At 41.9% G+C, this 26651-nt stretch overlaps 2 protein-coding genes across 11 annotated transcripts in view; one reads left to right on the top strand and one right to left on the bottom strand.

Annotated features, from left to right (window-relative positions):
- LOC130409189 (protein phosphatase 1 regulatory subunit 12B) overlaps positions 1-17876 on the top strand; it is a 29743-nt gene extending 11867 nt beyond the window's left edge. The window contains exons 6-8 of one of the 4 annotated variants that reach the window (XM_056732954.1): positions 320-370; positions 3087-3157; positions 15929-17876. In XM_056732954.1, coding sequence (XP_056588932.1) covers positions 320-370; positions 3087-3119 — 84 coding nt within the window. In that variant the 3' untranslated portion in view covers positions 3120-3157; positions 15929-17876. The other 3 variants (XM_056732952.1, XM_056732955.1, XM_056732953.1) reach the window with 3 other exon arrangements.
- Positions 17877-18419: 543 nt separating this feature from the next.
- The window catches only part of syt2a (synaptotagmin IIa), a 32410-nt gene continuing 24178 nt past the window's right edge, over positions 18420-26651 (bottom strand). For all 7 annotated transcript variants that reach the window (XM_056732862.1, XM_056732865.1, XM_056732861.1 and 4 more), the window contains 4 exons: positions 26358-26525; positions 25924-26041; positions 24112-24245; positions 18420-24031 (listed from right to left, as the gene is read on the bottom strand). In XM_056732862.1, coding sequence (XP_056588840.1) covers positions 23816-24031; positions 24112-24245; positions 25924-26041; positions 26358-26525 — 636 coding nt within the window. In that variant the 3' untranslated portion in view covers positions 18420-23815. The remainder of the gene's footprint in view (positions 24032-24111; positions 24246-25923; positions 26042-26357; positions 26526-26651) is intronic.

Here is a 26651-nt window from a genome sequence, read left to right as displayed (position 1 = left end):
GATGTGGGTGGTCTTAGTCAAATCGTGTTACGAACTGACATAGATTCGCCAAGGTGTGGTTACAGGAGCGTTTCAGGCAGGTCTGGGTGAGCATTCGCTTCTAGATAAAATGCATCTTTTGTTCCGACACTTAAATTTTTGCAATTTCACGTGTCTATTACATACATGGGTGAGTTATAACTACCAAAGACACAGAAAAACACCACGAATCACCCCTTTAACTTTGAGCCATGCATGTGGGATGAAACCGCCTATATTAGATTTTAATTGTTATATTTTAAAGATATTCTTTAAATACGATTTTTGTCTGCCTGTGTAGGAAAAGGAAGCATTGGAGAAGAGGGTCTCAGGCATGGAAGAAGAATTGAAGGTACACATCAATCAAAGTGTTTTATTGTGCTTGTGCTTTCTTATTCTGATCCCAAGCAAGTTTATCTGCCTGATGTTGAGTGTCTTTCGAGAGCATGTTTACTAACCTCAATATTAACTTACCATTTTTAATGAATTCATAGTTAACTGACATAAAAGGTTAAATACGTTATACAAGTTAAATGGTCAATTTAACAATTATGATGGCCCTAACTCCTTATTTATCTCATGTTATCCAAATCTGTGCTCCCCATTACATGGCATTACACTCGCTGTAGCATCTCACAGCTGCTGTGGTACATTATGACCTACTTCCAGCTACACCGTAGCCCAAATGAATCCAGCAAAGAGACACGGCATGGCTTTTGTTCTGCATTCCAGCAGTAATTGCACATCGCTGGCATTTTGAGCCAAGAAGAACTTGGTGCCAAATTTACGAAAGGCCAAATCAATGTAAGGGAGGCAAGATAGCAATTGCTCCAAATTTCAATTGAGGTAACAAGATTTGGGCTGGGCAATTTTGATGGCACATTCATTTTTGTTTACACTGGCAATGATTTCGTTGCTGAAAGTCAGTACAGTACTGTATATGTTTTTAAAGATCATATGTGTGGACGGCTCCTACTTTTTGTATTGCCTTTGGTAGTTAAACACCTTGAGTCGGTGCATATTTTCATAATTTGTATCTATGCTGTTTGTTGTCACATTGCCAGCTGTCTCTGTTGCTTCTGATTCAAAATCCTACTATAAGACTTCTGCCTTCGAAATCACATCTTTTTCCTCTCAGTTTTGGCCTTCCGTCCACACTGAAGCTACATTTTTTTGTCAACAACAACAATACAAAAACGATTTACAATCTAGTTTTCAATGACATATTTTAAGTCATATTATACAGTGATCTATTCAGACCAAAGCAAGAAACTTATTTTTTTATATTTTTAACTTATACAAACCTTGCAAAAGTATTAAAAAAGTGTCCTGCCCAGATCCCCTCCAATGGCCCTTGTCAATCTTGGCCTTCTAATATTTCCCACATTCTGAATTGGCTCTATCTCTCTCTCTCCTCTCCACCGATAGCTGGTGTGTGGTGAGCGCACTGGCGCCGTTGTACTTTGGCTGCCGTCGCATCATCCAAGTGGATGCTGCACACTGGTGGTGGGTGAGGAGAGACCCCCCTCATATGATTGTAATGCACTTTGGGTCTACAGCAATACACAATAAAGCGCTATATAAATGCCTCATTCATTCATTCATTCATTCATATTAATACCCACTGAACTTTTCCACATGTTACAACCACAAACTAAAATGTATTTTATTGGAATTTTATGAGACCAACACAAAGTAACACATAATTGTGAAGTGGAATGAAAATGATCTGTCCGGAGAATCTGTCCAAAGGACAACTATTAGTCGTGCACTCCACAAATCTGGCCCTTATGGAAGAGTGGCAATAAGAAAGCCATTGCTGAAAGAAAGCCATAAAAAGTCCTGTTCGCAAGCATGTAGAAGAAAGTGCTCTGGTCAGATAAACCAAAATTGAACTTTTTGGCCTAAATGCAAAACGTTATGTCTGGCGGAAACCTAACACTGCACATCACCCTGAACATCATGTTGTGGGGATGCTTCTCTTCAGCAGGGGGGAAGCTGGTCAGAATTGATGGGAAACTGGAAGGAGCCAAATACTGGGCAATCTTAGATGAAAACCTGTTAGAGTCTGCAAAAGAGGAGGTTCACCTTCCAGCAATACAACGACCCTGAACATACAGCCAGAGCTACAATGGAATTGTTTAGATCAAAGCGTGTTAGAGTGGCCCAGTCAAAGTCTAGACCTAAATCCAATTGAGAATCTGTGTCGAGACTTGAAAATTGCTGTTCACAGACGTTCTCCATCCAATCTGTCTTAGCTTGTGCTACTTTGCAGAGAAAAATGGGCAAAAATTGCACTCTCTAGATGTGCAATGCTAGTACAGACATACCCCAAAAGACTTGCTGCTGTAATTGCAGTGAAAGGTGGTTCTACAAAGTATTGACTGGGGGGGCTGAATACAAATAGACAAGCCAATTTTCAGATATTTCTTTGAAAAACATGTTGGATACTATTTATCGTTTTCCTTCCACTTCACAATTATGTGCCACTTTGTTTTGGTCTATGACATAAAATCCCAATAAAATACATTTTTGTTTGTCGTTTTAACATGCCAAAATGTGGAAAGTTCAGTGGGTATGAAGGCTCTGCAAGGCTCTGTATGTATTACTTTTGAAGCGGTCATATATTTCGCCATGTTTGTTAAGTCCTTATTCTTGGTCTATATTTTGACACGCTTTGGATCTTTATATTCTTATCATACTATTTTACTTCACCTCATTTACACGTCAAGAAGTGGAAGAAGTGGAGAGTTTGTGCATAAACACCTGACAGAAATGACACGTGTCATGTGCAGTTCATTTTTAGTGTGAATGAGCAACTTATATAGATGATCGTTTTTAAAATACTCTTTTTTCAAATGTTTCAAAATCAGTATTCGCATTGTTTTCTAATCTCCTTCATGAACATATCTTGACCCTTCTATTACACTATAAAAAGAAAACATCTACCACCGACTGTGGTCTGGAACTTTCTGGGATATTCTGCTTATCAGCTCACTAGAGATAAGAAACCAGAAGCTCTTGTACTTGTTTGATATGACTGTTTGATATAACTATTACCCCAACAGACGCCTCCAGTGAGGTTTCGCTGTCAGCCCTGAGCAGACCTCATCTGAACTGGGTTAAAGAGGGGCTGATGGTGAGTGGTTTGCCCCACGCGTGGTTGCCTGCTCACACACATAAAGGGCACCACACGCACCTGTTTGCTCACCAAAATGCAACACATTGTGCGCTGTAGATACTATATACCATATGATGTCAATTAGTTACTATTTTGGGTTCAGTCATATCGTATGAACTCATTTGTATGATTTAGTACGATCTGATTCATCCCAATGACATTAGGCTTTTTTGTAATAATAGTACTCTTGAACGACTTGCATTGTATATTTTTCACAAAGTTGCGAAATAGGCATTTTTTTTGTGAGATTGGTAGATAACTTCAGGTTTCCATGACCTAGATAACAGATGTCTGAGAACTAAACATGCCCTCATTCATACTGTAAATCTGAAGTTACTTAAAAAAAATAGTTTTGTATTCAATCCCAACAAGAACAACTATACCAACGCAATCTCACAGGAATTTGTGAGTAACTGTTTTACGAGATGGCAATATTTTGCTAATTCATATAAATGTATATGATTTTATTCATACTTTTTAATACGGCTTGCTTATACACCACTGACGTTAAGTTAAGGTGTGGGGTTAAGGGAAGAATTGCTTTTTTTCACATCGTAAGAATACATATGAATTCAGAAAATAGCGAGGAATTCCGGTGAGACCAGTCTGACAATCAACTTTTATAAATGAAACTGCAGCATGCAATGACCATTTTCGTTCCTTTTGTGGTTTTGAGACAGATTTATATTATTCTTCCCAGAACCAGTCCGGCCTCAAGCTCACACCATTTAAGATAATATTACATTGTTAGGTTAAGCAAACAGAACAGTGGTTTCATAAAGGAACAGTACCACTTACGCTTATCTCTGCGTATTATAAAATAAAGTATACATAATATAGGCACACTTCTGAGAAACACAATACGTTTTCTTCCCTCTAAGATACCTACTGTAATTTGTCTAAATGATAAGAACACCTGCAGACGTATTCTTTATAGACACTGTACCTGCAAACAATGAGTGTGCACTTGACTGTGTAAGTGACTTGAAAACAAGTCTCAACACTACCTAGAATCCATATAGTGACGTTTATTCAGTTACACCGGTTTATTCAGGATTGGCTCTTATGACCTGTTTGTCAAAGCGGTGAGTCATTTTAGAGACTAAGAGCAATCTTTGTAATGGCATGGAGAAGAATAAGGCGGCCTGATTCTGGATCTGTAAGCCATGAAAAGAAGTTTGGATGGTTTCTAACATTATTCTATATGATGGTATTAAGGTAGATTATAATGCTTCATTTCAACCCTTGATCTCCTTTTTGGGCTTTTATTGAATAAAATGCATGAAAGATAATGATCACTTCTGTTGAAGGAAAGAAATCTTAGCATCTCACTCCGTTAAAAAGATTGACTGGTTGACAAGTGAAGATGAATGCAGGCTTGATTTTCTTTCCTTTTTTTGGGTGTCTATTGTTACTTGCATGTGCTCTGTTTTTATGTTCTTGCTTAATTGTCTTTGCATGTTTAGCTGTTTTCTATTTTCTCAGTAAAATCAACATGAAGCCACGTTCTCAACCAACACAATGGGCTTAAATAAAAAAAATGTCATGAGATTTTAACACATTTTATATTCTAATACATTCAAAACAGGGGCGTTTTTCGGAATACTTGAAATACATGAGAGCCTTTTTGGAACACTTGATTCTGATTGGTCAGTTGTGGCCTGTGGATTTTCATATTCACCATTGACAACTGAGCTCTTTCATAACGGAGCACAATTTTTCCATCATAATTCATAAGAAAATCTATAATCTGTTTGGATTTCATGTACATTTTTTTACAGACTAATACTTTAGTTCTAAAACTTCTTTAACGTTCCCTCACACTCATATTCTCTCTATTTCTCTCTCTTTCTGAATATCTGGGCTTCTTTATATCTCCAGACCCTTCCTGCTCTGACTCGGCTACAGGCTCTCCGCAGGAGGAACGAGCACCTCATAATGGAGAACAAAGCCATGCTCCGCACCCTCGCCCGCTTCTCTCTGACGTCCTCTCTCCCTGAGACGGAGGATCTCTAGTCCTCCTCTCCCTTTCTTCTTTCCTCTCATTTTTGTTACACCCTACTGTCCTCTTCCTGCACCCTATGCTGCGCACCTCCCAGGCAGGTTTCTTTTATTTATGTTTGTTCTTAATTGTCTTACATTAAAGACATTTTCGCTTGTTCCTACTTCATTTCTATGTTTCTCACATGGGTCTGGCGAGGGGCTCACATTCCTCTTGCAGGCGCTTTGAAGATATTTAAAGCTCTTCCATGACCAAACATCTCTTGTATACCAGAGCAATATCTAAATCAAATCACCAACACAGAGATCTGCTGACTGCTTTTAGACTATTTTAAGAACTATAACTCATTGCCGTTTGACATGCACAGTATGCCTTCACATGGTTTTGTGTCCTCTGGACAGCTACTGACAGAGACAGGAAAATAGTTTAAGTACTACTAGTTTAGTAGTACTTTTAATGCATTTTTATGAAGAAATTAAGCCTTACTCTCTTAAATCTACCCCCTTTTTCCATTTACAGCTAATACAACCAAAAATGAGTTATTCTTCCTTTACATAGTCGGTGGGAAATAACTAGGATGAATTGTTAGTTTACAGTGACCGATAACGTTTTACTTTCTTTTAATTAAAGAACAAAATGGTTAGATGAAATGACGATTCTTCTTATAATAACAATACATTTTTCGTACAATAAATCAGGTTGTTTTCAATAAATCAAGTTGTTTTCAATAAATCATGTCTCGAGAGCCGTTGCTTGTGGAGCTCAACAATCCTGACACGTTCAAAGACAGAAAGCATTTTTGCCTCTGCCTTCAGGAGATCACTACAGTGTGACTGCCTGAAGAACAATGACATGAAAGCCATATTTTTGTGCAGCTTTTAACTTTTTACTTAAACTTGTAGACTGTTAACTGTCACCCGTTCCGTATACGGGACACCTAAGTTTGCGTCAATATTGTGCATTTCTAATCAAATCATGACAAACTATATATCATTGGAAAGGTCTAAGACTCTAGAATACAGATTTCTTTGATGTTTTTTAAATAATTTATATAGGGAGAGTAATTGATTCTTTTTTATAAAGATTGTGCTTACATTTTTTGTTATCCTTTTGCGACCCGTATTTTTAAATGGATTTTTTAATCAAAAAAACTTTTTTTTAATATTTAACAATAAACCTAACAACATGCCTTAAAAAATAAATTGTGTATGTGTGTGATTTTCTTTTTATTAGCAATAATCAGCTACTTTTCTTATTTCAAACGAGACCAACCGTAAGTCTGTATTCCAAAGAATTCATGAGTTATCGCCATTATAGTTGTTGAGTCGTTGTATAGTTTTGAGCCTACACATGAAAACATGTGTTTTCATGTGTAGGCTCAAAAAGGGCTCCGACAGTTAACAGTTATTCAGCTGATGACGTTTGAGTTTAAATGAGGTCTTCAATAAATTGCGTACTCTCTGTTTTTCTCTCTTGCTCCTATTTCTTGTTTTGGCATTTTGATTCAGTACTTATAACCTGGTAACGATTCACCAGCGAGAAATGCAAATACTTTCCTGCCGTTTCCCACGGTCTTTAGATTTTGTTCAGGAGCGTGTTATAGCTTTTCTAATATATCTAATAGTTCTCAATCTATAGATTTTCTATTACGTAAGCAAAAGTGCCGCCGAAGAGAACGGGATCCTCCTCTATCTATAGAAATATGACGCAATCACATCTCAGCTCAGGAGCAAATAACCCTCCTCCATCCCCAGCTCCACTTCACATTTACAATCAGGACTCGACTTCGGTTATTCCTTGTCATAAGTCTCAACTTTCAACCTGGTCTCATAGGAATTACATACCTCTGTACACTTTTGGCAGCGCTACAAAATACGTATCATCAAGTACATATCACAATTTCCATTAACAGTTACGTTAGTAGCACCATATTATATTATACTGGGGTGTAATGATTTTGAATTTAATCAGATTTTTTATTTTACTCATATTTTGAGTACATGTCTTATTTCGTACGCACAATGTAGAAGTATTTGAACACGTAATCCGTCCCCACCCCTAAACCTAACAGTAAGGTATATATTAAACACATCACGTAAGAGGAAGATACGGCTACACATGCTGTTTATTTAAAAAGTGCATTTATCCCAAGCGTTCCGAGGCAAGAGAACAGCCCCGAAAGCGATCCCCTTTTCCTTCCGCCATAATAACTCTGATCCAGAACGGCTGCGCTGCTTGCATACAGTGACAGAATTCGAACATTGCTACCAGTGTGTGAACTGTTACGACAAGGAAATGGCATTGGCTGTCGTATTGTGACTGGTTGCTTCATTACGCTAGTTTATCTCATGAAACGGTATTGGCTGTTCTGCTCTGATTACGTCACACGCTAAACTTGAGCGTACAAGTTAATAAAACACAACTGGGTGTTCCCTTTCTGTCGGTCTCTCGACGTTGTGTCGAGAACGACAGATGGGGTTCGCCCTTGAGAACCAATCAACTCTGACTACTATAGAAAAGGCCAATGAAATTTGGCGAATGCAATTTGCATGCCGGGCTCCGCCCCCGGAAATCCGGTATAAAAGGAGGCCGGCGTGCAGCATTCACTTACCTTTTGTTCTTCAGAGCCATCGCTCATGAGTACAACTCAGGATTCAATCCTCTACAACTACACGCTGGTGCTACGACGTGTTACAGCGGATCGTCCCTTCCTGCAGCGACCTTCCCCTGGGCGTCTCGGCGGTTCCGGAGGTGTTAGAGATTTTTTCTAAAAGTCCTTTTCAGGACTGACTGAGCATTCTCCAGCGCGGCATGTCCCGCTGTTCTCTTGGGTGCGGCACCCTCATCGAGGAGGGGGATGGACACGATCGCTGCATTAGGTGTCTGGGCGTCCAGCACACTGAAGCAGCGTTCGTTGACACATCTGCCTGCACTGCGGGCAGATTGTCATTCAGAAGTTGCGGTCACGGGTGGCTGTCTTCCTACGGGAACCAGCCACCATTTCGTCTGCTACCCGGGCTGTGACATCTGTGGCTACGGCCCCGATGACCACCCACGTTAGCAGCGTTAGTGATACGGGGAACTCTGCGAACGTAAACCCGCCAGCCAAGTGCTCACGGGCCGATCGCACCCCGATTCGCTCTTCTGAACGTTCCCCAACCGGCGGTGGCATACCGTCCGGATCCTCACGCACACACTCGGAAACGATGTGTGACGTAGATGAGATGTCGCTCGCAGCATCGGAGGGAGACTGGCATCCGACTCTGCCGAATCCAAACTCCACCCCCAGCGGTCGAGTTCAGGAGGAAGCAGAAGTGATGTCATCCGTGCTAACCCGGGGATACGTGGTTCCCGAGGTCGGTGCGCGGTGCAAACCGCGCCCACCCCGGGTGCCATGTTTTTCCCGGAGGTGCATGAGGAGCTGTGTAAAACTTGGAACGCTCCACTCACGGACCGTTCCAGTGAAACCAGCTCCGGCTCCCTTACTTCCCTCGATGGTGAGGCAGCCAAGGACTGCGTCGAGATCCCCCGGGTGGAACGTCCGCCTGCGGTGCACCTGTGCCGCGGACGGCTACCACCTGGGGGGGGATCGACCACTCCTACCGTCCAAAGCACGTAAGACTTCGGCATCACTGGTGTCGAAAGCTTGCGAGGTTGCGGGCCAGGCTGCCTCCTCTCTCTATGCCTTGGCCATCCTGCAGGTCCGCCAGGCCAGGGCGTTGAGAGGGCTCCACGAGGGTAAGGCCGACCCGGGTATAATGCAGGATCTCCGTGCCACCGCTGACAGCGCTCTACGGGCGACTAAGGCGGCGGCACGGGCCCTGGGTCGGACGATGTCCACGGTAGTGGTCCAGGAGAGACACCCCCGGCTATACCTTGAGCAGAAGAGTGACAGCAAGGAAGTCCGCTTTCTTGATGCACTCATCTCGCAGGGTGGGTTGTTGGTAACACCGTCGAGGACTGCGCTCAGCAGTTTTTTGACGGCGAAGCAGACAGTGGCAATTAACCACATTTTTTTTTTTCACGCCGCGACTCGGCCGCCTACAGGCCTCCGAGATCTCACGTGACGTCTGCTTCCCTGCAACCCAGGACCCTTTCGACATCGGCTCCGGTTCCTGTGCCCCCACAGGCGGCACCCCGGAAGCAGAGGTCGAGGGGGAAACCTCCACCCCGTCAGCAACCTCCTCGCGAGAAGGGACACTGACGGGAAGACCCCAGGGAGAACAACATCGGGCCCGAACCTTCACAGCCACGGCTCTGATCGGTCGGTACGGGACGACTCCTGCCTCGTCACCAAAGCCGGGCCCTTGTTAGGGCTTGGCGCCCACTTACTCACTGAGTTTTCTGTTCTCCCCGGGTTTACTTGCAGCCGATCGCACACTCCACTGGACTGTGCTCGGCGAACCGACCTCACACCCTGGCGAGGCGTGAGGTCGTACACATACGACAGCCGTCACCACTCTCAAACCGACAGTGCGTGCCGTTGTCCCGCCAGGCAGGTAAGCAGGCGGAGCAAAAACCTTCCCTCCGGGGACTCCCCGCGACATGGTTAGCTCTGCCAGCCGACGAACCACCCCCCGTGGGAATGATGAAGCAGACCGTCCCCTTGGTCACCCTGTCACAGTCCCTGGGAGCTCGAGAGCTGCCCACACTGTCTCGCTGGCTAATGAGGGCGGTCCGTCTTGGTTACTCGATCCAGTTCGCCAGAGACTCACCCAAGTTTCGGGGCATCATCTCTCCCTCTGTCAGAGGCAGGGACGCCTCCGTACTTCGGGTAGAGGTCACCACCCTTCTGGCAAAACAGGCATCGAGTTCGTCCCTCAAAACCAAGATGTTCAGTGGGTCACCACCCGCACTTCATCGTTCCCAAGAAAGACGGCGGGTTGCCCCCAAAGGCTGCGTACCCTGAACAGAGCACCTTCACAAGCTGCCATTCAGGGTGCTCTCACAGAGGCGCGTCCTGACATCTATGAGGTGTCAGGATTGGTTCGTGGCAATCGACCTGAAGGACGCTTACTTTCATGTCTCGATCCTCCTCGACACCGGCCGTTCCCACGGTTCGCGTGCGAGAGGCGGGCATATCAGTACAGAGTCCTCCCTTTCGGTCTGTCCCTGACCGCCCTTTCTCCCTGAGAGGAGGAAGGCGAGCGGGTACTAAACTATCTCAGCGACTGGCCTATCTTGGCACACTCGCGAGATCTGTTATGTACACAAAGGGACCTGGTGCTCCGGCACCTAGGTCGATTGGGACTCCAGGTCAACCAAGAGAGGGGCAAGCTCTCCCCAGTGCAGAGCATCCTCTTTCTCGGTATGGAACTCAACTCTGTCACCATGTCGGCACACCTGTCCGCAGTTGTGCCCAACCAGTGTTGAACTGTCTGAAATGAACATTTTAGGCAGACAGCGGTCCCCCTGAAACAATTCAGAGGCTCCTGGGACACATGGCGTCCTCGCGGGCTAATACCCCTCGAGTTGATGCACATGACACCGCTCCAACACTGGTTTCAGAGTCGAGTTCCGAGGAGAGCGTGGCACACCGGCAGCAGGCGCATGGTGATGCCGCCCTGCTGCCGACGCACCATAACCCCTAGTCTTTATGACTTTTTCGACGGACTCAGGTCCCTCTGAGCAGGTTATGAGGCAGGTCGTGGTGACGACTGAAGTCTCCCTGCAGGGGTGCGGTGTAGTGTGCAACGGGCACGCAGGTGGGGTGTTGGACGAACCCCCGCCTGCGCTGGCATATCAATTGCCAAGAGTTGTGGGCTATGCTACTTGCACTGAGCAGGCTACGGCCTCTCGTGCGAGACATACACGTGCTGTTCCGAGGACAGCACTATAGCTGTAGCGAATACAGATCGTCAGGGTGGCGTTCGCACACAGCAGCTAAACACAACTTGCTCGACGCCTCCTCCGGTGGAGTCAACAGGTGACTCGTTCCCTGCAGGCCACACACCCCGGGCAAACTGAACTAGACAGCCGACGTGCTTTCTCGCCAGTTTATGCCTCGTGGAGAGTGGCGACTCCACCCCCGTGCAGTCCAGCTCATTTGGAGGCTGTTCGGGTAGGCCCAGGTAAAACCTGTTCACCTCCCGTAACACCACCATTTGCCCGCTTGATAGTCCCTGCCCTCGGCACGGATATCCTTGCGCACAGCTGGCCGCGGGATGGGCGGAAGCACACCTTCCCCCCCGGAGCCTTCTTGTACAGACTCTGTGCAAGGTCAGGGAGCAGGAGCACCAAGTGTTATTGGTTACACCACACCGGTCTAACCGCACTTGGCCTCAGAGCCGATGCTCTGGACAGCGACTCCCCCTGAACCATTCCCCTGACAGAGGACCTGCTCTCTCAGGGGAAGGACACGTTCTGGCATCCCAGATCAGACCTCTGGAACACCCATGTCTGGTCTCTAGACGGGACGAGAAGATCCTAAGATGGCTACTCCCCCTATACGGCTGAGACCATCACCCAGGCTAGGGCCCCATCTACTAGGCGGTTACACGCCTCTAGACGGTGCCTCTTCTCGTCCTGGTGTCTTTCTCAACGAGAAAGACCCACTGAGGTGCTTGATCAGGATTGTGTTCCCCTCCTCACGAGACTGGAGACTAACATCTCCCTTCCACACTGAAAGTGTATGTAGTCGCTATTGCCACTCATCACGACTCAGTCGGTGGAAAGTTTCTAGGGCAACACGACCTGGTCACCAGGTTCCTAAGCAGCGAGAGGGCGGAATCCGCCTCATCTCCGCTCCATACCCTCTTGGGACCCTAAGTGGTCCTGGGGAGCCTCAGGGCCCCCCAAAGAGCCCCTCGGAGGTTCCGATCTTCCTCATAGAGTAAGACGGCCCTCCTGACGGCGCTCACTTCCTTCAAGAGGGTAGGGGACCACAGAGCATCCTCCGTGTCCCTGGATTGCCTTAAACTCGGCCCTGGAAACTCTCACGTTATCTTGAGACCCAGGCCCGGGTGCGTGCCCAAGAAGTTCCCACTACTCCCTCCGGGGCCAAGTGGTGAACTTGCAGGCGCTCCCCATAGGGGAGGAAGACCCAACCCGATTAGTGTTGTGTCCAGTACGTACTGGACCGCACGCAGAGCTCTGAAGCTCTGACCAGCTCCGTGTCTGTTGGAGGACAGCAGAAGGGGAAGGCTGTCTCCAAACAGAGGCTGGCGCACTGGGTCGTGGACGCCGTTACGACGGCATTCCGATCTCAGAATCTCCCATGCCCATTGGCAGTGAGGGCTCACTCCACACGGAGTTTAGCCACCTCCTGGACACTGGCAGAAGCGCCTCTCTAGCAGACATCTGTAGAGCTGCGGGTTGGGCTATGCCCAAACACCTTCGCAAGGGTTAACAACCTTCGCGTAAACCCGGTGTCAGCCCACGTCCTGCGTGGCGACATGTAGGACTGGCATCCGGGGGGGCGTATGCCTGCGAAAGCACCTTTCCACCCTCTAACAGGTTGGGTCAGTGTGCTATTTACCTTTTCTTCTTACCCGAACACATCGCTAAGAAACTGGTACCTCACCAGCCTCCCTTCTTACCCAGACACTGGTTAAGAATAGGCATTCCATCCATCACCAAACAAGCACCCCCTGGGGGCTGGCTGGGCAGAGCAGCCTTCCCCCTTAGGCCGGGATACCATGTGAGCTATCACAGATAGCTCTAACCGGACCTAGTGCTACCGGACGTCTGTAACACCCCCTCCGTGGGCTGTTCCGTCTGATGTATCCTCATGAGAATGGTTCCCACTCCTGGTAACCCATGAGCTTCCCCAGGTGGGCCTCCACCTCGCGGTTAACTACTCAGTCCGCACGTTCCATGCGTTCTCCTCCAAGGACGAGACCATACCTATATCCACCATATTCCTCCCCACGGGTAGGAGGTGGCCTCTGTAGCGCTTCTCTGATTAAGAGTCGCGCTTACCCGGTGTAAACTGATCTGGACGGCCTCTCGCCTATAGAGAGCTAAGGCCCCGTCCGTGAAAGTTACCGGTCAGGGCTGTACCCATCTTTCTCCAAGAAAGCTCTGGAACCCCCCGACCACCACACTGGAAGGTTACAGTCTCACGAAAGCTTCGAGATGACACGCCCAGGCTTGTTACCGTCGCTTCGCTAGAGATTGTGACGCGATACAGCGTTGTGGCGTTTTCCATAGGCAACCCCATCTGTCGTTCTCGACACAACGTCGAGAGACCGACAGAAAGGGAACGTCTTGGTTACGTATGTAACCTCAGTTCCCTGATGGAGGGAACGAGACGTTGTGTCCCTTATGCCACGAACACGTATCGTATTCTGCTGCAGTTTGAGAGGTCTCAGGCTCTTCAGAACAAAGGTAAGTGAATGCTGCACGCCGGCCTCCTTTTATACCGGATTTCCGGGGGCGGAGCCCGGCATGCAAATTGCATTCGCCAAATTTCATTGGCCTTTTCTATAGTAGTCAGAGTTGATTGGTTCTCAAGGGCGAACCCCATCTGTCGTTCTCGACACAACGTCTCGTTCCCTCCATCAGGGAACTGAGGTTACATACGTAACCAAGACGTATTCCTGGAGCATGATCGTCGGCGATTGAAACCTGCTGTGGTCACACAACAATAACGTACGGCTTAAGAAGACTCGAAAGGCAACTCAATCTGTTTGTATTTATATTGCTTTTGGTCAGTGTTTGCTATAAATTCCCATGTCTTGACCTTCTATTTCCTTGATGCGTGTTAATGTGGTTGGGAAGTGGGTACTTTTAGGTTTAGGGTAGGTGTGTGTTTAGGTGCTCTAAAAATTCTATTAAAGTACAAATAATATGTATTTATAAGTTTTTGAGCCAAATCCTGAAACTGACACTCATTCTCTAGCGGACTAATACAGTTCTTCTCTTTAGCACCCCAGTAGACTTTTGTTTCTCAAAACTGTAGCAATATTTTTTGGTGCTGCAAAAACTGTACAGAAGTATGTATTTCCTATGAGACCGGGTTGAAAAATTTCCCTGTCTGCAAATGGTCAAGTCCAACAGTCATGATTCATGCCTCAAAGTCACATAAGATATGTGACCATTTTAAAACAGAAGAGGTAATGGGACACTAATTTAAACCCTATTGATGGAAAACCCCAGACTTGTCTACAGTGCTGAGAGCCTGTGTGTATGTGTATGAGTGTGTGCTAGTCATGGTTTAGTGTGCTTAAAGGGAATAAGCCAACATAAGTTCTTTATCTGAGGGCTGGAAATATGTGATATGAAGTCCTAAGTGGCTGGGTTTACTTTTTGTTGAAGTTTATTAGAGCTGGTGATAATGTTTTAATCACTGCTGTTTAAGAAAGAATGACCGTCTGTCTTCGTTTCTAGCTTGTCTTTTCTAATAACACACTGTGGGTGATTTCAGTATGACTGGCTGTTGGCACGGAAGTACACTGGCATGTGATTATGGTATTATGTGATTTGGTAGTGTTATGAAGATCCAGTGTTGCATGTTATGATCTAAACATCTTGACTAGTTGATTTGTCCAGTTGTGTTTTAAAACTGTGAGTGTGAATCGTCTTACTATTGTCGGTCTACATAAACACAATCATCTGGAACGCTCAATTGCAGTTCACAATAGCACTCCACTGAAAATGATTCCAAAACACTCAAGAATTAAGGAGCTTCTATAAAGGTTTTTTTGCAGTGATGGCGTAGATCAATTTTTGTTACCCCAAAGAACCTTTCAGTTCAAAGTACGTAAAATATCCTTTTCTTTCTCACCTTTTTATAGTTTGTGGAACTTTTTTCCACTACAAAGAACCTTTTATGAAACATAAAAGTTCTCTGGACATTAAAGGGTCTTAATGGAACCATATAGCCTGACAAATAACATTTATTGAACAGTTTTCAAGAGTGTGCCCTGTTGAAAAAAAAACAGCATATGATGGGTTAGGTGTATATTTTGATGCTGGTTTGACCAGCTAAAACCAGCTAAGGACCAGCATATAACCAGCATAAACCACCACATGACCAGCTTAAACCAGCATCAAAACATACCAAACCAGCATGTTTTTTTCAACAGGGTAGAGACTAACATTAGCATGTTGCTAAGCTAACAACTGAACACTGTAAAATAGAATAATGCATCGGTCAAATAATTAATTCCCAGCGGACAATGTGTTGTTCCCAACTTTTGGATTCCAGAATGTTATTTTATGGTTGCAAACAATTAACCACCAGGGAACATTCTGTACAGGTTCTTTTTAAGAGAGAGAACTTTTTTAAACTCGTTTTGCTTCCCCAAAAATACTCAAATGGGAACAAAAAAACCAAGGGAACATTCTGTCTTCGCTGTGTTTTAATAAAGTTAAACATATTTGATACTTTGTGAATTAAATTAAATAGGCATATAGTCAGCATCTGTTGTCATACTGCATCTTTAAAGATTTTGTTTAGCTAAGCTTGGCACAATGCATTATGGGATTCTCTTCTTTACAAAAGGTACATCTGCTTGCTGTCTTAGAATTTTGCCAAAATGAGGTACCAGCTTACAGGACAAAATAATGTTGATGGGTTGGAATCATGCTTGATGTGTGAAAATGTTGCCTGACTTGGCCACTTACTAGATTTTGGAGACTAGATGCTGTGTTTATCTCACTGAGCATGGCTTTATTGCTGTTTATAAATTATCATAGTGAGTGATGTCAGGGAGGTTTAGATATTTTAATAGTGCAAAATCATACACAGTTAAATTCTCTGTTATTCCCTTTTGTGGTCTCAGGATTTGACAGAATTGAAGTCCGATAACCAGCGGCTGAAAGATGAGAATGGAGCTCTAATAAGAGTCATCAGCAAACTTTCCAAGTGAAGAAGACCAGACATTCACGTTAATACTGTACAGAGACCAATACTGAGGAAACACCGAACCTCAGAGCTTCACAACGCCCCTCCATTGACTACAACCGAACCAGTATCACCCTTGTTTGTGTTATCGATCTTATTATTGGTGCATTGTCTCCAATGCTAAGGTGTTGTTACCTATGTTTTTAGAAAATACAATTAAAACCTGCTTGAGCCGGATTTACTCTGTTATTTTCTGGATGACGATATGCCGGTTTTGATGGTTGACCGCACAACTCTCTTAGTTTGAGAGGCCATGGTCCACCTGGTCATTTAACTTGTGAGCTGAATATGTCTTTTGGTAAGCTGGTATGATCTGTGTTTTGCAGTAGGGTAGTTTAATAAAAATGTCATTGTAGAGACCAGTGTTGGGTGTAACTAGTTACTAAGTAATTAGTTACTGTAATTTAATTGCTTTCCCCTTGAAAAAGTAAAGTAAGGGCTTACACTTTTTCTGTAATTTAATTACAGTTACTTTTGATGTAATTAGACGAAATACATTGTGAAATATATGTGTGTGCAATAGTGGATTTGACATAAAAATTCAAAGTCTAACTTCAAAATATGTGCTTTGATGTATAATTCTCACATTTCTAATACTTTGGTCAGTAAACAAGAGTACTTTATGTAGTTTAATATTATTTATTTGAATGAATTAAAACAGCTGTTTCATGTCTATCCTTGAATCACTTAACTAATCAAGGTTGCTATAGGATATAGGACGTAATTAGTAATTAGTAACTAAATACTTTTTGGAGAGAGTAATTATTACAGTAATCCTATTACACTATTGAATATGTAATTAGTAACTAGTAATTCATTACTTTCTCAGAGTAATTTACCCAACACTGGTAGAGACAACTTTGATAAGTCCTCTTCTTCCAAGCCCTACAAACACGTCCAAAGAATGTTTTGATTAGAATTAGATGTCTCGAGACAAGAGTGAGAAACTGTCTACATCCTGCTGAAAAGACGTGCATTTCTTATCATGGCTGGTCTAGCTAGTGAACAGTCATGCTGTTTAACCAGAAAAACTAGTTAACCGAGTCTTGCTGCTGGTTAAGTTTAACCCATGAATGGTGTTCATGTCTTTGTTACACAGCTAATGTTTGCTGCTCTAGTCAAATCAATACAAATTTAAATCAATACAGCCATAAAAGTTTATGTAAAAATACAAAAAAGTGTTAACTTTATCTCATTTACAAGCAACATAGACAGCGTGGTGCTATTCATTTTAAAAAATATATTTATCCTGAATAAATATAAATGTATGAAGTTTAACCAATTTTTTTAGCATTTTTAACTTTTAACAGGTTTTCACAGACCTGAACACCATACAAGTGTTACCAGTATTTAAAAACAGGTATGAGCTAAATAAACTGCTGTCACATGTATACAATGTAGTTCACTTGCCCTAAAGCAGCCAGCTGCTGTAAAACACTCCAGTATGGCTCCTAGAAGCTCACGCCAATACATTCTGAAATGGAATGTTCCCACTGAGAAATGATGTCACTCTTTTTTCACTCTATCTCTTCTTTTAGCTTTTATAATGAGTGTTTGAATATGAAATAAGGGGTTGAAGAATGATTACATGGCACCATTGTTGAATGTGTTTTTCTATGTTTATTTATGCTTTGGTTTGTTTTTAATTATCTGTTTAGACACAACACCAACAAAAACTTCACAAGAACTGTTTTCAATGCCTTTTATACATTTTCCACAGTTTTTAGCCTGTAATCTTGAAATAATCCTCACAGCACTTTGTTTATGGTTGTTTGTGTTTATTATTTGCTTGTTTGATTATTAATAACAACACACTGAAAAATGAATGTGGTTGAGTGCTTCATTGGATCAGTGCTGCCCCCTGTCTGTTAACATTCTCTTCATACCCATACATTATAAACATTATGATTACCATATTTCATCAAGCATCCAATTTCTCATTTGATCTGCACTATGGCCACTAGGGAGCAAAAGAGGGCCTTAAGATGAATCATAGTTATCTATCTTTTGACTATTTTAAGTCAACTTGGAATATTTACATTATTAAAGGTATAGTTTATTTAATAATCATGTCTGTCAAAACCTGTAAATTACTCTTTCTTCTGTGGCACAGAAAACTTTGAGACGTTTCTCAAAATATCTTCTCTTGTGTCATACAATAGAAGTCAATGGGGGTCAATGTTACCAACATTCTTCAAAAATAGGCGAAAGTCATACAGGTTTGAAATGACATGAGGGTCAATAAATGATTTTCATTTCTCTGGGTGAAAGAAAACAATGGATTGTCTTCAGAATCTTCAATCCCAAAGTAACAATTATAAATTTGATCAAATGAGACAATACACGACAACACCACAGTCAGACAGAAATAAGTGTATTTAAAGGCCTTTATTTTATCATTTGTTTCAGTACAGAGCTGGTAACACATATGATAAATCCGAAGAGCTATTTGGTTCCCTTGACGTCTTCACAAGGATTGCTGATGCTCATGTACCGTCCATTAGGGATCATGGGAAGAGTCTGTGAGCAACGTATTCTCAAAGTGTCCCGTCAGGGGCTAAAGCATGCGATTGATCCACACTAGGCACGACGATACAGACATGAACACGCAACGCAAACGCGCACATACAACAACACTAAAACAGGTACAAACAAACCCTTACAGTCTCCCACTGACTTAAAAACTAAACCTTCACAAATAGAAAAAAAATATCATTTTTATGACTCCATATATGAGATATGAAAAGTGCACAATAAAAGGAAATAGAAATAATACAATGGCAAGATTTTGATTCTTTTGGCCCCCAGAGCATTTGTCTAGATATATGATTCGCAAAAGCAGGCATGAAGGCATCCCCTCATTTGCTTGTTTTGTTTCTGGCTGGCTAATATAGAAATAAACAAAAATGTAAAGATATCTCTGCTGTGGGTGTTTGAACAATCTTTCATTCATCAACACAACAGAATAAACACTCACTGAGCAAGAGTACAGACCACAGACTTGCGTTTGCATGCTGATTTATACATTGGCAGGCAGTTGTGGGCTTTATCCATCTCTCGAAACTATCCCAGCATCGGTTTTATTGTCTGCTCGCAATGTATTGACCCGCAAGTATAGCCACTCTGTGGTTAACAGTAAGGAATGTTTGAAATAATATTTTATTGTGCACTCTGCCCTATAGGCAGAATGGCAGTGCTCTACTCACAACAAATGAATATTTATTAAAGGGGCTATGCATTGTCGATTAAATTCACACACTTTCATACGCACTCAAGCCCAAATAACTTTCTCTTCTTGCTGACTGACATTAAGTGGACTTAGACTCTGCACATTTCTGCTTAATTTCTTAGTATTCGAGTTTAAATTGTTTAAAAACAAACAAACAAATAAATAAATAAATAAATATTAAATTAAATAGATCAATCAATTTATGTCCGATTAGCAGCATCCACTGTTTGAGGTTTTAATTTCTATTATATTTTCTAGCTAATTTATCTATGTCAATTTATGTTATTATTGTTGTTGTTATTATTATTATAATTAATTTAATTAATATTTTAAAAAGTTACTCTTTAGACGATTTAACGGTTGCATGTGCCTGGCCTGAAGCTTACTTCTAGTCTGTGCTTGGTTACTGGTCTTGCTAGTTGGTAGTAATATAACAATTAAATATTTAATATAGATATATAGATATATATATACTTTATTTTAATATTTTATGGCATATTAATTGTATTAAATAAATAAAAATCTGATTCTTTGCGGATGTCTACCTGAAGTTGAGTTTGGGGCACAAAACGTTGTTTACGTTTCTACATACATAGAAACCGTCTACACATTAAAGATGCAATCTGTAATTTTTCATGGTTATATTAGAGCGGTCGGGTCGGATTTTTGCAGAAATGTCAGTTTGAGATTACTTCAACCCACATAAGAATGAGTATGTAAAGTAACCTGCAGTTCTATGTTTCAAACATAGATGGCGATATAGTAGCATAACATTACAGATTGCAACTTTAATGGATTGTATATTACCATGAATATAAACTGCCCTTTTAAATTGCCCTTTACCCAAAAATGCATGTGTGAACATACACAGTGGAATGGCAACAACTAGACTGACCACACGTGTACGTTCATACAGTACAGATGTCCCTAGTAGACTGTGTTAAATCTAGGCATTTACAAAACTCAACATAGAATGAAACAAATAATATAAAAACATTAAAAAGACACATAATAAAGAGAGACTGGTTATTGCAAGTAAAACCGCCAATAATACTCAAATGAGCATATCTTTAAGAATGTGTGGCTCCCTATAGCATCACAGACTTGAATGGAATGTTGAGGAGATACATAGGCCTACAGTATGAAAGGAGGAGACATTTTCAGGGTTATTTTAAGTACATCTATATAGCTGAGCTTCAAAGATTTAGCTCAATTCTTATGGCTTTATCTTATTCACATTCGCACACACAAACTTACTGTTTATTGGCTAGTTAAACGCTGTTGTTATGTAAAATTTTCTGAAATAAAAGCTTTTAGAAAACAATGGGGACTCCAAGTTTTCGATGATGCGATTGGTGCTATTGTGCTTTGGCGACTTGGTCGCCAAGGTAAAAATCAGTTGGTCCGAAAAAATCACGCAAGAATGACGTTAAGTCAGTTAAAATGGCAGTAAACGTGACTTATTCTTATTGGCACTGATAGTGAAAAGGATACAAATTATAAATAAAATGTGGAGAAAAAAAAAGGCAAACATTATAACTTTTATAACGATTCTGTGTGACATCATAACATGGGGGCAGGGAATATTTAGACTTGGAGCCCCCGATGGAAGTTTTTACTTCCCACAAACATATTCTGACGAAAAGACATAGAAATATTACTCTAAAAATAAGAAAAAGCATTTTGAAAAGTAAATTAATACATTAACATTTTTAACAATATTAGTAGACGGCAAGCATGCGGCTACGTTTTCACTCTACATTAGTTCACACGAAGCACTTAACATATTTGCTCTTGATGTTCAGGCATGGATTGAATCTGAAAATGAAGTTTAGTCTAGTTTAGTTCATGATCTCTCCAGTACCCACTCACAGAAAATAAATACATATTTGATTTAATTAGAAAATATACACAGTATCTTAAGCCAGCCCCCCTCCTTTTTGTTATTAAAATGACAAAGAACACCTACACAATATATTTTCGCTTCATCTCTGAAACATGCTAATCTTTTTATTGTAACATGCAGTATTATAAAGTAGGAACTATGCATATATATAGTTAAAACTACACTCTTACGGGTTTGGGGAGGGGGGTTGTTAATTGCAATTTACGATTTCTTTGTATTCGTTTTTTTCTTTTTTAATAAAAGACAGAGTTGTGTAGAATTAACTCACATTGAAAGAGTTAACGCAGAAGTTGATCTCTAAATGACGTGTTTCAATATTACCAGTAAAACAAACCAAAGTCGTCTAAGCAGCGATAAATAACTAAACGTTTGTAAATCTTGCGAAGAAACTTAATTTCAAAATCTGAATGTGGTTGGAAGTACCTGTTATTTTAGAATCAGCTTAGTAAAACAAGTTATTGCAACTGAATGCGACTTGTTTTTAGACACGGCGGTCTCGCGTGGGTCACGTTGCTGTAGCGGTTTTGTCCTCTGTGCATTACCAAAGCATTACCAAACCCAGCTCGGAGAAGCCTCTGTATTTTATATTTAAGAGTATTTTAGTTTATATATCCTATTACATTTTTTTATTTTGTTTAGCCCCTAACCCCACCCCAACCACAAATACTCCATAACGTGGCAAAGGGGGTGATTGTCAAGGAAAAATGACTTTCAAATCTTGTTCCAATACAGAACATATTACAGGCTTTGAATTACATGATGACAGACTCAATTTTAACTCTAGAAGTTGGATTAAGAATTAGAGATGCACCGATATACTGTAGCAGCCAATAATTGGATTTGGTTGATAAAAGCCGATGATCAGGGCAGCTATGTCCTGTCAATCAAAAGAGGACAGAAAAATGCAATACATTTGTGCTCTGTATATAGAAAATGTTAGGAAACATCACCAGTTTTCAATATTAATAGTATTTATATGAATTAATAACATTTAGAAAGTTAAGAAATATTAATTCAATCTTTAGAATCGGTATCGGCAGATATCACTCTGAATAACCATATCGGTGGAGAAATGTAGTATCGGTGCATCTCTACGTAAATTAACTTTTGAAACAAGCTGAACATGCCACAACAAGACGCATTTTGTAGCACTAGAGTGAAATTTTCATTTGACAATGAGTTGTTTACCTTGGGTCAAAGCATTGTGAGTACACAAACCTTCAATCCGTCCTTTAAATTCACACTTGGAAATCTATGCCTGTCGCAATTGGCCTAATTTAAAAGTCTACACGCAATAAATGATGCGGCATAAAAATATCTTGATAAGATTCAGGCTTGCAATTTTCTAAACTGGTTGATAATTGAAAAATTATCCCAAGGTATCATCATCGCCAGCTGAGTTTCTCCGGGGAGTATGAGGATCATTCGCCTGAAGATTTAGTTCTGCGTGGCTCATCAGCAAAATTATATTAATATCTCAACAATTACTTGCGCCGTCAAGAGCTGATTCAGATGAAGTTCCCTTTTTTAAACCTATGCAAATTCGGACAACTGGAATCAAGAATCCACCATCACAAAAGTACAACATCTACAGAATGTAGTGCAAATAGGTTCAGCGGTTTGGTAAGTTGTGTAGTAAATACACATGTCACGTCGCCCTCAGTCATGACCTGCCTTCCTCAACTTCTGGTGTGAAACAAAAATCGAATTAAACGCAAAATGATTTCATAGCGACTTGGTCCGGATCATCAAAAACACGAATCAGAGCAACAACCTCCCAAACGCGAGTGAAAATACTGTCAACAACAAAAACACACTTCCATTTAAAGTGCTCAGGCAGAAGACATTACATACAACGAATCAAAGCAAAGGATTAAAACACTGACGCTAACAGGAAGACGTCCCTGGCAGCTAAGAATTGCTTATATCATGATGTTTGAAGGCTTGTCTCCTTTTTGTCAGGGTTTTGTTAGGATGTCAGCCATCCGGCTGACCGTTCGAACTGAAGGATGGAAGAAAAGGTTTGCAGGCAGTGTAATCGACGACCCCTGAAAAATTCCTTCTCAATGGGTCAGGAGCATCTAGTCCAACCATCTCTCCATTTCCCAATGTTTGCTGCGTTTATTTTTTATATTCATTATGACGAATCATTCCTCACTGTCCTTTCAGACTCGAACGTAACAGAACTCTAGATGACCAGAGAATCTAGAAGAAATGTGTTCAAATTAGGCAGTGGAAGAGGCAGTGTTTTCTATCCCTGGTCACCGATGCAAAATATTTGGAATGATCAGTTGGATGCTCGAGTGTAAATGTGCTGAAACGTGAGCTCGCATCTCCTCTGGAATTAAACCCTGTGTTGTTCCCCAAAGGACCCTCAGAGATCGGGTTTTTCTCGAAGAACATGGATAGTAGTCGAAACAGTCTTTGTTCAGCTTCCTAGCTGGATCAGACACAACCCTGATCCGCTATCTTGATTTGTGTTCTTCTAATACCTTAAGTCTCTAGTCCGATAGCCTACGGCTGTTATTCAGTGCTGATTGGTTGAGATGACGTGTTATGCAAGTGAAAGAAAGGAAAAGTGAGAGAGAGGGAGGGGCGGGGAGGGAAGGAAGGAAGGAGAAGTGGCAGGATTACTTCTTGGCATTGAGGGCTGCTAACTCAGCATCTACGTCCTCCTCTGGTTTGAGCTGATGCCATTGGGCGATGGGCCGGCGGGGGTTGGCCAGCATGTCGGACCAGTGTTTTAGCGCAGTTCCCTGCGCTTTGCTGCTCACCCAGATCTTCCCGATAGCGTCGTTCTTGCCGATCTTGTCGTAGTCGAGCACTGTGACCACGGCTTGGATTTTCTATGGAGGAGAGTTGATGTTGTAGTCTGTACAAGAGAAGACTAGATATGACTTTAAATGGCTGAGGAAAGTGTCTTTACCTGCATCTGGTCCTGTGGAATCTCAAAGCTGAAGGATTCGTTGTAGTAGGGATTCAGCGTGTTCTTCTTCACTGTGGTCTTCTTCTTCTTAAGCCGCTTACCGTTTTGTAGAAGGTGAATCTTCACGTAGGGATCTGTTGAGGTTTATCAGAAATGCATATTAACACAGTTAAACAGATGGTAAAGTTAAAATCATGATGTGTTTTTTTGTTTACACTTATATAAGCCCCACATAACTTTTGATATACATTTAGTCATAGACATATGCATTATCAACACAATATCGTATAAATTTGTACGATCTCATTCATTTTTGTACGATTTGCTTTTGTGCCCGAGACATTCGGTTTAGGAGCAGGGTTACATTGGGGCTTCAGTGTTGCTTTTTTCTAGTAATCGTATGTTTTGTAGGAACTACATAAATAAACTAGAAGATTAGAACTTGGATTGGCTAATCTTGTACTGTCACTTACATTTACATTTAAACATGTATAGATGTTTTTATCCATAGCACCTAACAGCACATTCAAGCTATACATTTATCAGCTTGAGTCAAGTGTTTATCCAAAGAGACTCTCTTGGGTTCAAAACAAAACCTTTGAGCCACCAACTCATCGCTTTAACCAGTAAGCCACACCGGATCTGTTCCATAATCACTTGTGATTCCAGTCAAGACTAGCCCTTGACTCTGTTGTAATGTTTCACACCCATCACAATTCTATTAGATTAATGCTTGCAAAGGGTTTTAAACAGCTACTGTTCCCAGATCAGCCAGGAGATGGCAGCAGCTCTAAGGCCGGCCTGAAGAGGACTCGTGGAGGGCTGCAGAGTCAGCACGTGAGCACTATCTGTTCTGCATGACCACGGCCAGCACTAAAGCACACTTAAAACACAAACATGCCGCTGCAGTGCAGGAACCCACTGCACACGCCTGCCAGAAACATGACGAATTAATCGATGAATCAAGTAATGAGTAAAATATGCACATCTAGTGCATATATTAAACAGTACCCTTATTATAAAGACAAAAGAGAAAAATCCAATCTAGATATTAAATGGGCTATTCCTTACCATGAAAAATCTATGTTGGTTTTTACTATGTTAACAGCACAGATTTGAACATTTGGCGGCTCAAATACCCATGTGAAATCTCTCTTCAAATTTGTAAAGCATTTGTTTTAATTTTAGTGCATGATTTTTCATAGTCAGGTAAGTGCATCCATAATGCTATCAATTCCTCATAAATGGACACATGAAAATTAATATAAAGTAACTATTTTAAGTTCTATAAAGAAGCATCCCTTCTCCATTCATTGCGCATATTATTTACAGAAATCCTACAAAGTTTATCTTCTCCCAAAAACCGCATCCTTTTTTTGTCACATCCACAATGGATGTTTATATCCCTTTTTAGACATTTTTTTTTCATACACTGACATTTTTTGATGTTTAGACTCTATCAACAAGGTTTCAGTAAAATATTAACAGATGGTTCAATATAATCGTAACAAAATCATTCTCTGAGCATTTTTATGCCACGTCCATAACGCAAAATGTCACTTCCATAACGCTGGAATAGCCCATATGCTAGAATACAATCCAACTTTAATGAAGCGTAAACGCATCCTCCGCACTTCCTTGGACAAGTGTGTTCACTTGACATTTCTTCACCCCTCACTTCAGAAATGATGGCTACACCCCTGGTCACATGTGATTGTGTGTCATTCTGCAGCAGTTAGGAAATTATATGGCGTTTGTTGCCACCCACTCTCCATAGATACAGAAAAATGAAAAGGCTGTGTGTGTGTGTACCTGAGAGTCCTCCAACATCCATCTTTTTCAGGTTTTTAGCTTCCAGGATGCAGATGGTGAGTTTTCCAGCTGTAGGTACGTAGCGCAGAGAGATGCAGATATCTCCAAGTTTTTCAGGCTGTGTGTAAAAAGGAAAATGGAGGTCCATTTCAAATGTTTGTTTTTACCTAATTCTCTGTTTTATGTTTAATGATGCAAAACAACATTGTAAGATCAAGAAATCGTATTTTTCTTTTGAGACCCCCTTGCGAATGTGAAAATGGGCCAAAACGTCCATGTATTATCACATATTGAGGCAGAAAAGCATTATGTAATGTTATGTTACATTATTGGTGTAAAACAGTGCAGCTTCATTAACTCTCATTACTATCACCCAGCGACAGCTGCTCGCTCTGGTTCACGTGAAGAGAATGACAAATGAAGAGCTGTTTCACCTCTTCTTTCTCAGCACTATCCAGGTCTCTCCACTGCTCGATGGGCTGGGCCAGGTCCACCTTGTTCATAGCAATCTTCACCTCGCCTATCACGTCGTGCTTCGAGAAACGGTCAAAGTCGTAGACGGACATGACCAGAGTCTTCCCACCCATTTCAGCGAACGGAATCTAGACACAAAAATATTACTGTTTAATACAGATACTAGCAGGCATGTGCAGGGGTGGGCCAAGACGTGCATGAGCCACAAACTGCCCTTTCTGATGCCCAAAGTGGTATCACCACTTGATACCAAT

Source organism: Triplophysa dalaica, chromosome 20 (genome assembly GCF_015846415.1).
Source record: "Triplophysa dalaica isolate WHDGS20190420 chromosome 20, ASM1584641v1, whole genome shotgun sequence".
Classification (NCBI taxonomy): domain Eukaryota; kingdom Metazoa; phylum Chordata; class Actinopteri; order Cypriniformes; family Nemacheilidae; genus Triplophysa; species Triplophysa dalaica.
The sequence above is the reverse complement of the archived record's forward strand: the minus strand, read 5'-3'. Positions and strand labels throughout refer to the sequence as shown.